The 12,793-nt window shown below is 32.4% G+C and overlaps 1 protein-coding gene across 1 annotated transcript in view; it reads right to left on the bottom strand.

Annotated features, from left to right (window-relative positions):
- Window positions 1-1,889, bottom strand: part of LOC134728240 (ryncolin-1-like) — a 49,372-nt gene extending 47,483 nt beyond the window's left edge. The window contains exon 1 of the mRNA XM_063592779.1: window positions 1,466-1,889. Within this exon, the coding sequence (XP_063448849.1) occupies window positions 1,466-1,883 (418 nt within the window). The 5' untranslated portion in view covers window positions 1,884-1,889. The remainder of the gene's footprint in view (window positions 1-1,465) is intronic.
- Window positions 1,890-12,793: the final 10,904 nt, after the last annotated feature.

Raw genomic sequence — 12,793 nt, 5'->3', positions numbered from 1 at the left:
TTTTATGGTTTTCAAGTAAGAGAGCTCCATAATTTTACGGGAAAAGGGAGATAATTTCAGGCAAACTGACAAATTTTTAAATCTATTTTTTTACACTTATATTTAAAAAACCCAAACTTTTTTTACATGATAAACATAGAGGAGTTATAAAACTTCAATTTGGTGTATAATTATACTGGGTTCTTAGTTGTTCATTCAAATAAGCATCATTGAATAGTGTGCAATTTACAAAGGAATGATAGGAACAACTAGTGATTTAATATCATTATTTTTATTTGTATCACTATTTTTTTGTGAATTTTTTTTGTATATTCTTATCTTAAATACTGTAGTGAAGATATTTATACACAAAAAACTGAGATTTGGAAAATTGGATGAATCACTTTTTTTAAGATCTGCCTGGTTCTTACAAATAGCTGTACTTAACTATTTTGATCTGAGCGTCACTGATGAGTCTTATGTAGACGAAACGCGCGTCTGGCGTATAAAATTATAATCCTGGTACTTTTGATAACTATTTAAGAGTGATATAAAAAAGGTTTTTTTATATAAGAGCTCGTGGTCTAGTGGTGTCATGAATAGACTACAAACTTTACTGACGAAAATACGCGCGGATTCGAGCTTTCATCTGTCACTCGTTTTTGAGAGGATCACATTTCGTAAGTTAAAATCTTAAAGTTATGACATACATTGTAAGTTATCTTAATTTAACATGGTGGTCAGTAGATTCTTAATAAATAATTTACTGTTAGAACAATTGACTGACGTCAAAGAAATGGGTTAGGAATTTTGCACTTAAATAGACGCAAAACAATGTAGAATGTTTAAAGTCATATGAAACGAGTAACTGGTGAAAAATTATGTTAATCCAATTCTTGAACCAATGTATGCGTATATAGGAAACTTAGTCTGATATGCACAAATTTCTCATTATTTACGCATCAAATTCGTATTACCGTCAAAACAAAATTTTCTCGTTCAGTTTTGTTGTGAAAATATGGTCGTGTTTTGAAGCTGACCTTTACCGATTGTCACCTTTGTAAACAGTTAGTGGATATTCAGGTGAGCACGTACACCAAATATAGTCCATTTTCATTATTGAACTATGTTTTGTTTGTAACCCTCTCTACTCTCTACCAGTTTTAGTTTCCCCTTCGTATTTGCGTATTACAATCACAGAATTTTTACAAAAAAGTCATGTTGAGGTTACTAAACACGGAAAACATTTTAGAGCAGTGTTGTCTGAGAAGCCAATAATTTAAAAACAAAAAAATAAATTTCTTTTAAATTTGGTGTTATTCATGGAAATTTAATCAGAAAAAAGTATACGTTAAAAAGTTTTATAACACAAAATGGTCACAGGTTATAAAAAAACTATGTATTATTTCTTTTTTATTTGAAATTTCATATGACTTTATACCGGGGGATAAATTTTTAAACTGGTCATTGAATGTATAAAACTTACCGTGTTCATCGTCTTTCTTGCCGACTTTGTCATCAATGTAACCAGTTAACTGGTCAGTCAAGTTCCTTTCCATATTAGCAATTTGTGATTTCAAATTTACTTCCTGGTCTCTCTTTATTGCTGTCAGTGCATCACTTAAAAACTGTCTAGATTCTTCTATGTTTTTCATTTTTGCTTCAATTGCATCATTAACAAACTGCTTCGAATTCACGGTTTCCTCTATAGTTTTCATTTTTGTTGAAATTGCATCACTCACAAATTGCTTAATACGTTGGTCTGCTTTCGACATATCAAGGGTGGCAACTAATGGAGCATTTTGATTGTCAAGTAACCGAACCTCTACATCATTAGTAGAGTTTGATGTAGTCATTGATACCAGCACAAAAAATGAGAATCCATATATCCAAATTGTAAACATTATTATTTCTACTTGGTAAAGTTGCATGCGGCAAATATAACTGAATTGTTATCATTGATAATATCTACTTTATCTTATATTTCTTCTCAAATATTTTTGTAAGTTTGCCAAGCACGTTCTTTTTTATGTTTCATAGCTTTATAAAAGCCAGCTGTTTTTTTTCCATCTGATGTTCATTTTCTCTGATTTGAATAGTTCTGATATGAATGAAGTTTGTGTTTCGTTCTAACTACACAATCATGGATCAGAAAAATAAAGTAATTATAACAGTTTTTAGTTGAAGCATTACCCTCTTCTTTCATGTATAAATATTTGAAGTAAAATGATTTAAGTATCCATCTTTTAATCTATGAAATATGAGATGTGAGTTATTCGTCAAAGGTAGAACAACCGAACAACAAATATAAAACGACACACAAAGGCCGTATGTTTAAGACTTTTTTTTCCGAAGTGGTATTTGAACAGTACCTGCCTTCTCCTACTAAAAGATGACGTTTTTCTCCTGAATTGTAATCAGCTGTATTTGAATATCGTTTTAGTCTTTTATAAGCTCTTATAAAAAAGAAGATGTGGCATGATTGCCAATGAGACAACTATCCACAAAAGATCAAAATGACACAGACATTAACAACAATATGTCACCGTACGGCCTTCAACAATGAGCAAAGTTCACACCGCATAGTCAGCTATAAAAGGCCCCGATAAGACAATGTAAAACAATTCAATCGAGAAAACTAACGGCCTTATTTATGTAAAAAATGAACGAAAAACAAATATGTAACACATAAACAAACGACAACCACTGAATAAACATGCTCCTGACTTGGGACAGGCACATATATGAATAATGTGGCGGGGTTAAACATGTAAGCGGGATCCCAACCCTCCCCTAACCTGGGACAGTGGTATAACAGTTCAACGTAAGAACGAACTATAAAAATCAGTTGAAAAAGGCTTAACTAATCAGATGGACAAAAATATAAGTAGACGTGGCCGGGTAATTATAATTATAATTAAACATCTTATTTGTTTTAATAAGTTTGTTTTTTCAAATAGTTTGGCCTCGAGCATCAATGAAGGGATATCTATGTCGGAATACACATCTGGTGCAATACATTTGGTATCAAATTCAGTTTTTAGACGGATTCGTGTTGATTAGTCTTTAATGTTCTTTGTTGTGTCTTTTGTACTATAATGTGTCTGTTTGTCGTTCTAGCCATGGCATTTGAGTTTGTTTTCGATTGATGAGTTTGAATTATCCTGTGTGATCGTTTAACCTTCATGTAATAATGGTAAATTAAATACTTTAATAGAGTTCAGTACAAATTTGTAGATGAGCAAACACTTACAATTTAATCATGATTTTTTCATCTGAATGATCACTAGATTTTCCATCACAAAACATGATATTTCTTTGTTCAATGCATTATACACATCTTCTCGTAAAACATTTGTACATGGGGTTACTAATTAGTTTTTGCTTTATAAATATTTCGATTAAAGCGTCACTGATTAGTCTTATGCAGACGAAACGCGCGTCTGGCGTACTAAATTATAATCCAGGTACTTTTGATAACTGTTTAAACCACTGGGTCGATGCCACTGCTGATTGACGTTTCGTCCCCGGGAGTATCACCAGTCCAGTAGTCAACATTTTGGTGTTGACATGAATATCAATCATGTGGTCATTTTTATAAATTTCTTGTTAACAAAACTTTAAATTTTTCTAAAAACTAAGACTACCTTAGCCGTAATTGGCACAACTTTAAGGAATCTTCCTCAATGCTCTTCAACTTTATTAATATTTCGATTTGAGCGTCACTGATGAGTCTTATGTGGACAAAACGCGCGTCTATTGTATTAAATTATAAGCCTGGTACTTTTGATAAATATTAGTTTTAAATTTGTTTAAATAGGGGACATTTAAGATAAAGGTCCTCTTTAATCCTTTTTTAAATACTGTTTGGGTTATAAGTTTTTATAAACTCATCACTTTAATTGACTATTTTGCCAAATCGTAAGACGTAGGTATTTATATAACTTAGATTATTATTTTTTTTGCGCATTTTTCATTTTTATTGATCTTTAATGTGTATAGGGCGGACGACTTTTATAATAAACAATTATTTGCGTTCTTGCTGTTATCCAATATCTGAATTATCACAATAGATTTGTAGATGCTACACATTTTCCTTTAATAAAAAGTGTGTCTATTGTAAATGTAATTCAGATATTGTATTTTTTGTTTGTCAAATCATGTTTCCTAGTTTGGTTTTATCTTAAAAATTTCTTTGAATATACATTTGTATTTCTTTTTTTACAATTGTTTTGTATTTTTTTCCAAAGGTTTGAGAACATTGCATTTTTTTATGAAAACAATGTTCATGTAGTGCTTCGTTAACTGTTGGCAATTTGTTTGGTAAAATAAGTAATTATTATGGTAGCATTCTGATGTATCTGACCTTTTGTGTTGATTGTATGATGTTCACAAATAACTTCAAATGAAATAGTGGAATTTTAAAAACTAGAAGGTTACAAAACATATCATGACAAGTGATTTCTAAAGATCTTGAAGCAAAATAATGTTTTTTTCAATTATTGGTTATATTTCAAAGTTCATTCTTATTTCGCTTGAAATTTAACCGTTGTATATGCATATTATATAAATTTCTTGGGCATTCCTCTAGTAATTGAAAAAAAAATCATTTCATTGCATTCTAATGTTATTCTCAGTTTTCTGAACATTTATAGTTCCATCGACATATTTTTAGCTCACCTGGCCCGAAGGGCCAAGTGAGCTTTTCCCATCACTTTGCGTCCGGCGTCCGTCGTCCGTCGTCCGTCGTCCGTCGTCCGTCGTCGTTGTTAACTTTTACAAAAATCTTCTCCTCTGAAACTACTGGGCCAAATTGAACCAAACTTGGCCACAATCATCATTGGGGTATCTAGTTTAAAAAATGTGTGGTGTGACCAGGTCAACCAACCAAGATGGCCGCCACGGCTAAAAATAGAACATAGGGGTAAAATGCAGTTTTTGGCTTATAACTCAAAAACCAAAGCATTTAGAGCAAATCTGACATGGGGTAAAAATGTTTATCAGGTCAAGATCTATCTGCCCTGAAATTTTCAGATGAATCGGTCAACCCGTTGTTGGGTTGCTGCCCCTGAATTGGTAATTTTGTGGAAATTTTGCAGTTTTTGGTTATTATCTTGAATATTATTATAGATAGAGATAAACTGTAAACAGCAATAATGTTTAGTAAAGTAGGATTTACAAAAAGGTCAACATGACCGAAATGGTCAGTTGACCCGTTTAGGAGTTATTGCCCTTTATAGTCAATTTTTAACCATTTTTCGTAAATCTTAGTTATCTTTTACAAAAATCTTCTCCTCTGAAACTACTGGGCCAAATTGAATCAAACTTGGCCACAATCATCATTGGGATATCTAGTTTAAATAATGTGTGGCGTGACCCGGTCATTCAACCAAGATGGCCGCCACGGCTAAAAATAGAACATAGGGGTAAAATGCAGTTTTTTGCTTATAACTCAAAAACCAAAGCATTTAGAGGAAATCTGACATGGGGTAAAAATGTTTATCAGGTCAAGATCTATCTGCCCTGAAATTTTCAGATGAATCGGTCAACCCGTTGTTGGGTTGCTGCCCCTGAATTGGTAATTTTGTGGAAATTTTGCAGTTTTTGGTTATTATCTTGAATATTATTATAGATAGAGATAAACTGTAAACAGCAATAATGTTTAGTAAAGTAGGATTTACAAATAAGTCAACATGACCGAAATGGTCAGTTGACCCGTTTAGGAGTTATTGCCCTTTATAGTCATTTTTTAACCATTTTTCGTAAATCTTAGTTATCTTTTACAAAAATCTTCTCCTCTGAAACTACTGGGCCAAATTAATCCAGACTTCGCAATCATCATCTTTGGGGTATCTAGTTTTAAAAATGTGTCCGGTGACCCGACTCAAATCAAGATGGCCGCCACAGCTAAAAATAGAACATAGGGGTAAAATGCAGTTTTTGGCTTATAACTCAAAAACCAAAGCATTTAGAGCAAATCTAACACGGGGTAAAATTATTAATCAGATCAATATCTATCTGCCCTATAATTTTCAGATGAATCTGACAACCCATTGTTGGGTTGCTGCCCCTGAATCGGTAATTTTAAGGAAATTTTGCTGTTTTTGGTTATTATCTTAAATTTATTATAGATAGAGATAAACTGTAAACAGCAATTATGTTCAGCAAAGTAAGATTTACAAATAAGTCAACATGACCGAAATTGTCAATTGACCCCCTAAGGAGTTATTGTCCTTTATAGTCAATTTTTAACAATTTTCATAAAATTTGTAAATTTTTATTAACATTTTCCACTGAAACTACTGGGCCAAGTTCATTATAGATAGAGATAAATGTAAGCAGCAAGACTAGTAAAGTAAGATTTACAAACACATCACCATCACCAAAACACAATTTTGTCATGAATCCATCTGCTTCCTTTGTTTAATATTCACATAGACCAAGGTGAGCGACACAGGCTCTTTGGAGCCTCTAGTTTTTAAATGTTACTTGTTTCGTTAGGTTTTGTAAGCCTCCCTCATTTACAAAACGTTTAAAAGGTGCAAACGAATGAGGAAGGGAAAAGTTGTTATGGGGAAAACAGTTTTGATATTCAAATTGATATAGTGTAAAGAAAATAAATATTCAGAGGGCTGACTTTTTCTAACATCCCTTTTGTCTTTCCTTAAAATAGGTGTATCCGTAACACTAAGGGCTACGTACTTCATATATCTCTAGCATGTCAATACTTGGGTTGAGTGTAAACCCCTAGTTCAACCCAGGCGATTCCTATTTTAATTGACTATGATTGTCAGTTTTTCTTGCGATTGGCGGTGATTTTAACAAGGTTATCACGCTTCAGCCATCAACAACATTGACATCTACGATATAGTCGATAGTGGAAAAAATGACGTTAAATACCAGTGTTTTGCATTTTTATCATCTGTTGTCAATAAAACAGAGTAATACACAGAGCGTAATATTCATATAGGATTTCCTTTTTACACTGAACGAGGTGACTTTCATTCAATTATCTTCTTAACTAACCAGACTTTAATCGGCGATTCCCGCCTCTACCTGTTTGAATAATAACAATGGCTGATTATGAGTGCAAAGATTTTGCCGACATTGGGAAATGTTTCCAGAAACTACATGTCTATATCAATACTGAGGTGTAGAAACTAAAAGAAAAACAAGAACAGATCGACGAGAGGGTTAAAGAAAACCAGGCCGAGTTTGCCAATGGTGAGCTCAATGATATTCAAAACTCTAATATCCCCAATTTGGAGTCACAAATTGCCGAGGAGGCTAATGAGCGTCTGAAATGGGAGGTGTGGGGAAGAAAATGAAATTTGGTTATCCGTGGGATTGAGGGGAAAGTCGGTGAATCCCCTAAGGTCAGTGAAAACATCGTCCGAATTTGGTTGCACAATGATAAAAAGGGGCTTGGGTTTACTGCTCCGCAGGTGAAAAGTATGATAGTTACAGCAGTACATAGATTGCCGAATGGTCCCGAAAAGAATCGCAATATAATACTTAGATTATCAAACTTAATAGATAGGGATGATATCCTTAGTGCTGCCACAAAACTGCCTAGGGGGTGCGGATACAGTGTGATACCGGACCTCCCACCCTCATTTGCAGTTCGTCGCGGTGAACTCTTGGCAGAGAGAAGCAAGATGCCCAATGAGGAAAAAAGAAAATTCAGACTTGTATACTTGAAAGATCCACCTTTCGTCCAACTCGTAAAGGAAAGATCATAAACATTACGCGTATAGCGTTTCTAGTATAGAGATCGTTTTGAAAATCGAATAATTATCGCTTATTTGTTGGAACATTGTAATAAAAATGATGCTACTTTTTCTTTTTTTTTTTACCTTTAGTTATTTTTTTGTTAGTTTTGTTTATATTTTCATTTTAAATGTACCTTTTCTCTTTATTTAGTTTTGTATTGCGCCAGACAAAATTTTATGTAGTTAATCGTGAGTTCTCCTCTCAGTGTTATCTTTTCTTAACGTAAATAGTGGGTGTGGCTTAGTTGTACATTTTACATTCCTGTAGGCGGAGGATTGTGTATTCATAATGTTAACATTTGGATACTCGGAATCTCTCTATAGTCTTGTTCTGCTACAAACACACAACACAATGGAAGCCTCCGTGGATAAAACATGTTATTATTTAATCATAAGTCTCGTGACATAAGTGCTGTTTACTTGTAAAACAATAAGAACAGGGTTTACCCCTCCACATAAGTCCTACACCTGTATCTTTTGATTTTATTTTTTTTTTCAAATTTCAGATCCCGAATTCATGCAATAAGTGTAAATTATATTTATATGATTTGATCAATACTATAATAAACAGATTTTTTTTTAGATACACTCAGATTACGGATAAAACTTAATCTAGGTAACAAGGTACGGTCTCCGTTAATTTACGAATTATGCTTCCAATTTTGGAGTGAGCTGCAAAACCATAATATATAGTTACTAGTAACATTTAGAACTTTCTCAAAATCAACTCCTACATTGAATGGCAGCTTAGACCAAAGTTGAGCATGATGACTGCTTTTGGTGTATTTGTCAGTATGTAAGAAAATCAGGAATGTGATACCATCATAGTATACTTAAAACATTTGACTGTTGGAAAGAGTAACATATTACACCTATTGAACTGGTTGATAAATGACTAGTTTGAAAATAGGATGTCTTAACTGTAGGGGTCTGTCAGAGGAGGTGAAGAGAAGAGATTTTTTTTTAAGATATAGGAAAAGATTTTATATAATTATATTAACAGATACACATTGTACTAACGAAAAAGAAAAGCAGTGGGCACATGCGTGGGGGTATAAGGCATTCTTTAGCTCTGGTTCCAGCCGCTCAAGAGGGGTAGAAATTCTAATAAAAAATAGTTTTACATTTACTATTCACCAAGAAAAAAAAGGATCAGGAATGCAATTTTATCATCCTAGATATGACCATTCAAGATTATCGACTTTCTTTTGTTGCAATTTATGGTCCCAATTGGTCTAGTATCTGGTATAACAAAAATAGCTCAATAATTATGGCTGGAGACTGGAATGTGGTTCAAGACTTTGATAAGGACACCTCAAATTATAGTGCTAAAAACAATGTAAGAGCACATGATAAAATTTTAGATATGATAGAGTCCCTGGGCCTTGTTGATATATGGCGAGCATTAAATCCAGATACAAAAAGATTTACATGGCGTGGTCCTGGGCTTAAGCAAAGCCGTTTGGACTACTTTTTGATTTCATCTGATTTTGAACCATTTGTGAAAAATGTAGACATGGATGTAAGTTACAGGTCTGATCATTCTACAGTGTACATGACCTTACAGTTTTACAATCAAATTAAAGGTAAAGGCACATGGAAGTTTAATAATAGTTTACTACATGATAGAGTATATGTAACTGAAATAAAAAATTGCATTAGGGAAACTATAAATCAATACTCTCTGCCTGGGAATGACCGGAAACAGAACTATCAGTAAACCCACACATGTTTTGGGAACTCTTACAATGTATGATAAGAGGAAAAACAATATCATATGCCAGTTATATAAAAAAAGAAAAACACAAAAATTTAAAATGATTTGGAACTCAAGTTGAATAAATTACTTGAAAATATGAAATAGACCCCTCAGAATTATTAAATTCAGAAATTAAAATTTTAGAAAATGAACTTGTTCAACACAGAGAGAAAATAGTAACAGGTATTATGGCAAGACCAAAGGCAAGATGGGTAGCAGAAGGTGAAAAATGTACTAACTATTTTTGTTATCTTGAAAAAAGAAATTATAATGAAAAGATGATTCCAAAATTAATTAAGAATAATGGGGAGGAAATTTTCAATCAAAGTGAAATTTTAGAAGAACAAAAATCATTTTATGAAAAACTGTACTCCTCTACAAATCCTATTCTTAATCAAGAACATAAAAATCTATTTTTTTATGAAAATAATCCGTTCATCCGCAAACGTTCTGGTGAACAGAGGTTACAGGCAGAGGGTAATTTGAATACTAATGGATGCTCAAAAACATTGAAAAATATGAAAAAATGGTAAATCTCCAGGAATGGATGGATTTACAACAGAATTTTATAAAAAAAAATGAATAGACCTCCATGAGACCTTTATTAAATGTTGATACAAAAATTGCATCAGCTGCATTAGCAAATAGAATAAAACCTTTTCTTGGGGATATAATTAGTGAAACACAGCAAGGTTTCATAAAGGGTAGGTATATTGAAGAATGTACAAGGCTTATTTTTGACATTATGGAAAAGGCAGAAGATGATAATCTACCAGGTCTTTTACTTTTATTAGACTTTAAGAAAGCTTTTGATACTCTTGAGTGGTCATTTATAAACTTTGCTTTGTCTTTTCTAGGGTTTGGTCCTATTTTTTGTAGGTGGGTCAAGACCTTATATTCAGAATCTCAGAGCTGTATTATAAATAATGGACATTGCTCTCATTTTTTTCAATATTGGGCGGGGTGTTTGACAAGGTGATACTCTATCTCCATATCTCTTTATATTATCTTTAGAACTTATGAGTGCTGCACTTAAAAATAACCCAGATATAAATGATATGAAAATAAATGATTCTGAGTATCTACTAAGCCAGTATGCAGATGACTCATGTCTCTTATTAGACGAGGATGAGCAATCTTTAGAAAAATGTTTATATACTTTAGAAAAAAATTCTGAGTGTGCGGGACTAAGGACTAATTTTGATAAAACTGAAGCCATATGGATTGGGTCAAAGATTCACTCAAGGGATAAACTAACAACCACAAGAAATTTAAACTTGAATCATTCAGGAAAATTTAAACTTTTAGGAATAAAATTTGATCTGTTCAGTGAAAATAAAACGCTTGAAAATTTTGAAGAAAAATTAAAAAAAAATACAAAGCCTGCTAAATTCCTGGGTTAATAGGGATTTAACATATATGGAAAAGATCACTGTCATTAAATCACTTGCGCTTCCTATTCTATTTCAATCATTGACAGTTTTGCCAAACCCGCCGGATGATAAAATAAAAGAAATCCAAAATAATTGTTTTTAGTTTCTTGTGGTCAGGAAAACCTGACAAGATTAAACGAAAAGTTATGATAGGGTTAATTGAAAATGGGGGGTTGAACATGCCAGAATTAAGATCCTTTTGATATTCATTAAAGATGACATGGATAAATAAACTTTTAGACCCCTTGAATATATCCCCATGGAAAACATTGTTAATAGATCAATACAACAGATTAGGAGCAGACAAAATATGGTTGATAACCCCTGATGGTATCGAAAAGATTTCTTCAAATTTTAACAATTTCTGGAAAGATATTTTACTAAACTTGAATATCCTAAACACTGTCACTAATTACTCTGCTGAGGGGATCATGAAACAATCCGTATGGCTAAACAAGAGTTTGAAAATTAGTAATAAAACTGTCTTTTACCAGAGGTGAGTGAATCAGGAGTTTTCTTTATAGGTGATTTACTTGATAAAAACAGTATTTTTTTTACTTTAAAGGAATTCTGCGAAAATATAATCTTAATATTAATTGCTTGGAATACCACTCTTTGCTGCATATGATACCAAAAGACTGTACAAATTTAATCACTTCTTCAGAGCAAATTCCTCACATATATATATATTTGAATTTATAAAAAACAATAAAAATGTCATGTCAGTTCTTTTATAAAAAAAATCTTGTCAATGTATACAGAACGTCCTACAAAACATAAAGACAAAATGTGTAAGGAACTAGGCACTCGTATAGAAAATTGGGATTTCATTTATAGTTTACCCTTTTGTTGCACTAAAAACAACAAATTTAGTATGTTCCAGTTTAAGATTTTACATAGAACTCTCGCTACAAATGCATTATTGCAGAAATATGGGTTAAAAGAAACTAATTTATGTAGTTTCTGTAATGAAACTAAAGAAACTATAAGTCACCTTTTCAGGGAATGTACCCTAGTTAGAAATTTGTGGTTAGAAATTGCAGCACTTTTTCAAGTTGAAAATAATTTAACTTTAATTCTTAATGTGAAAAATATTGTTCTTGGGTCAGAGTCTTGGGATATTTCCCTAAACTTATTCACTATTCTGGTTAAATATAACATTTATACATGTCGCTTTAATACTTCATTACCGACTCTTACGGGTGTCATAGCTATGATTAAAAATTCCTACCAAATAGAAAAAATATCTACCTCCGTTTACAGATCCCCTAGAGCAAGAGAGAAATTTGATTGTAAATGGGAATTAATTAAAAACATAGTTCACATGTGAGGAGAGATCTTTCTATTGTGTACTTACTTAAGGCTTTATAATAGTTCATGTAGAATTAAGAATATGTTGATGCACATCACAAATGGACAGTGATTTGTATGCATCTTAAAAGTACTATCTATGTTTATTGCTATTGTTATATATATATTGATATACTAGTTTTTGTTTGATTGTATTTGAAATATCTCCCCTCGACTTAGGTTGACATCTTTTATGTGACTCTGTCCAACATGTTGTCTGTTAATGATCTCTGGTGGCCTCTCCTGGTACCTCTCATGTTCAACATCATTGTATAGGCAGTGATGCATGTGGCTAGAGGAGAAGGCTGGTGCCATCATTAACCTTATCAGCATATTCTGGTATTCTAATCCAGAGTGATAAAAGATGTGTATGATCTAGTATTAAAATTTAGACAAATTAGCATAACTAACTTTTTAATTTTAGACTGTTATTGAAAAATTTAATATCCATATATGTACTATGAAATAACTATATAATTATATATCATAATATATACTTG

The sequence above is a fragment of the Mytilus trossulus genome, chromosome 8 (assembly GCF_036588685.1).
Source record: "Mytilus trossulus isolate FHL-02 chromosome 8, PNRI_Mtr1.1.1.hap1, whole genome shotgun sequence".
NCBI classification, from domain to species: Eukaryota; Metazoa; Mollusca; class Bivalvia; order Mytilida; family Mytilidae; genus Mytilus; species Mytilus trossulus.
Note: the sequence above shows the minus strand (reverse complement) of the source record. Positions and strands in the feature narration are given on the sequence as shown.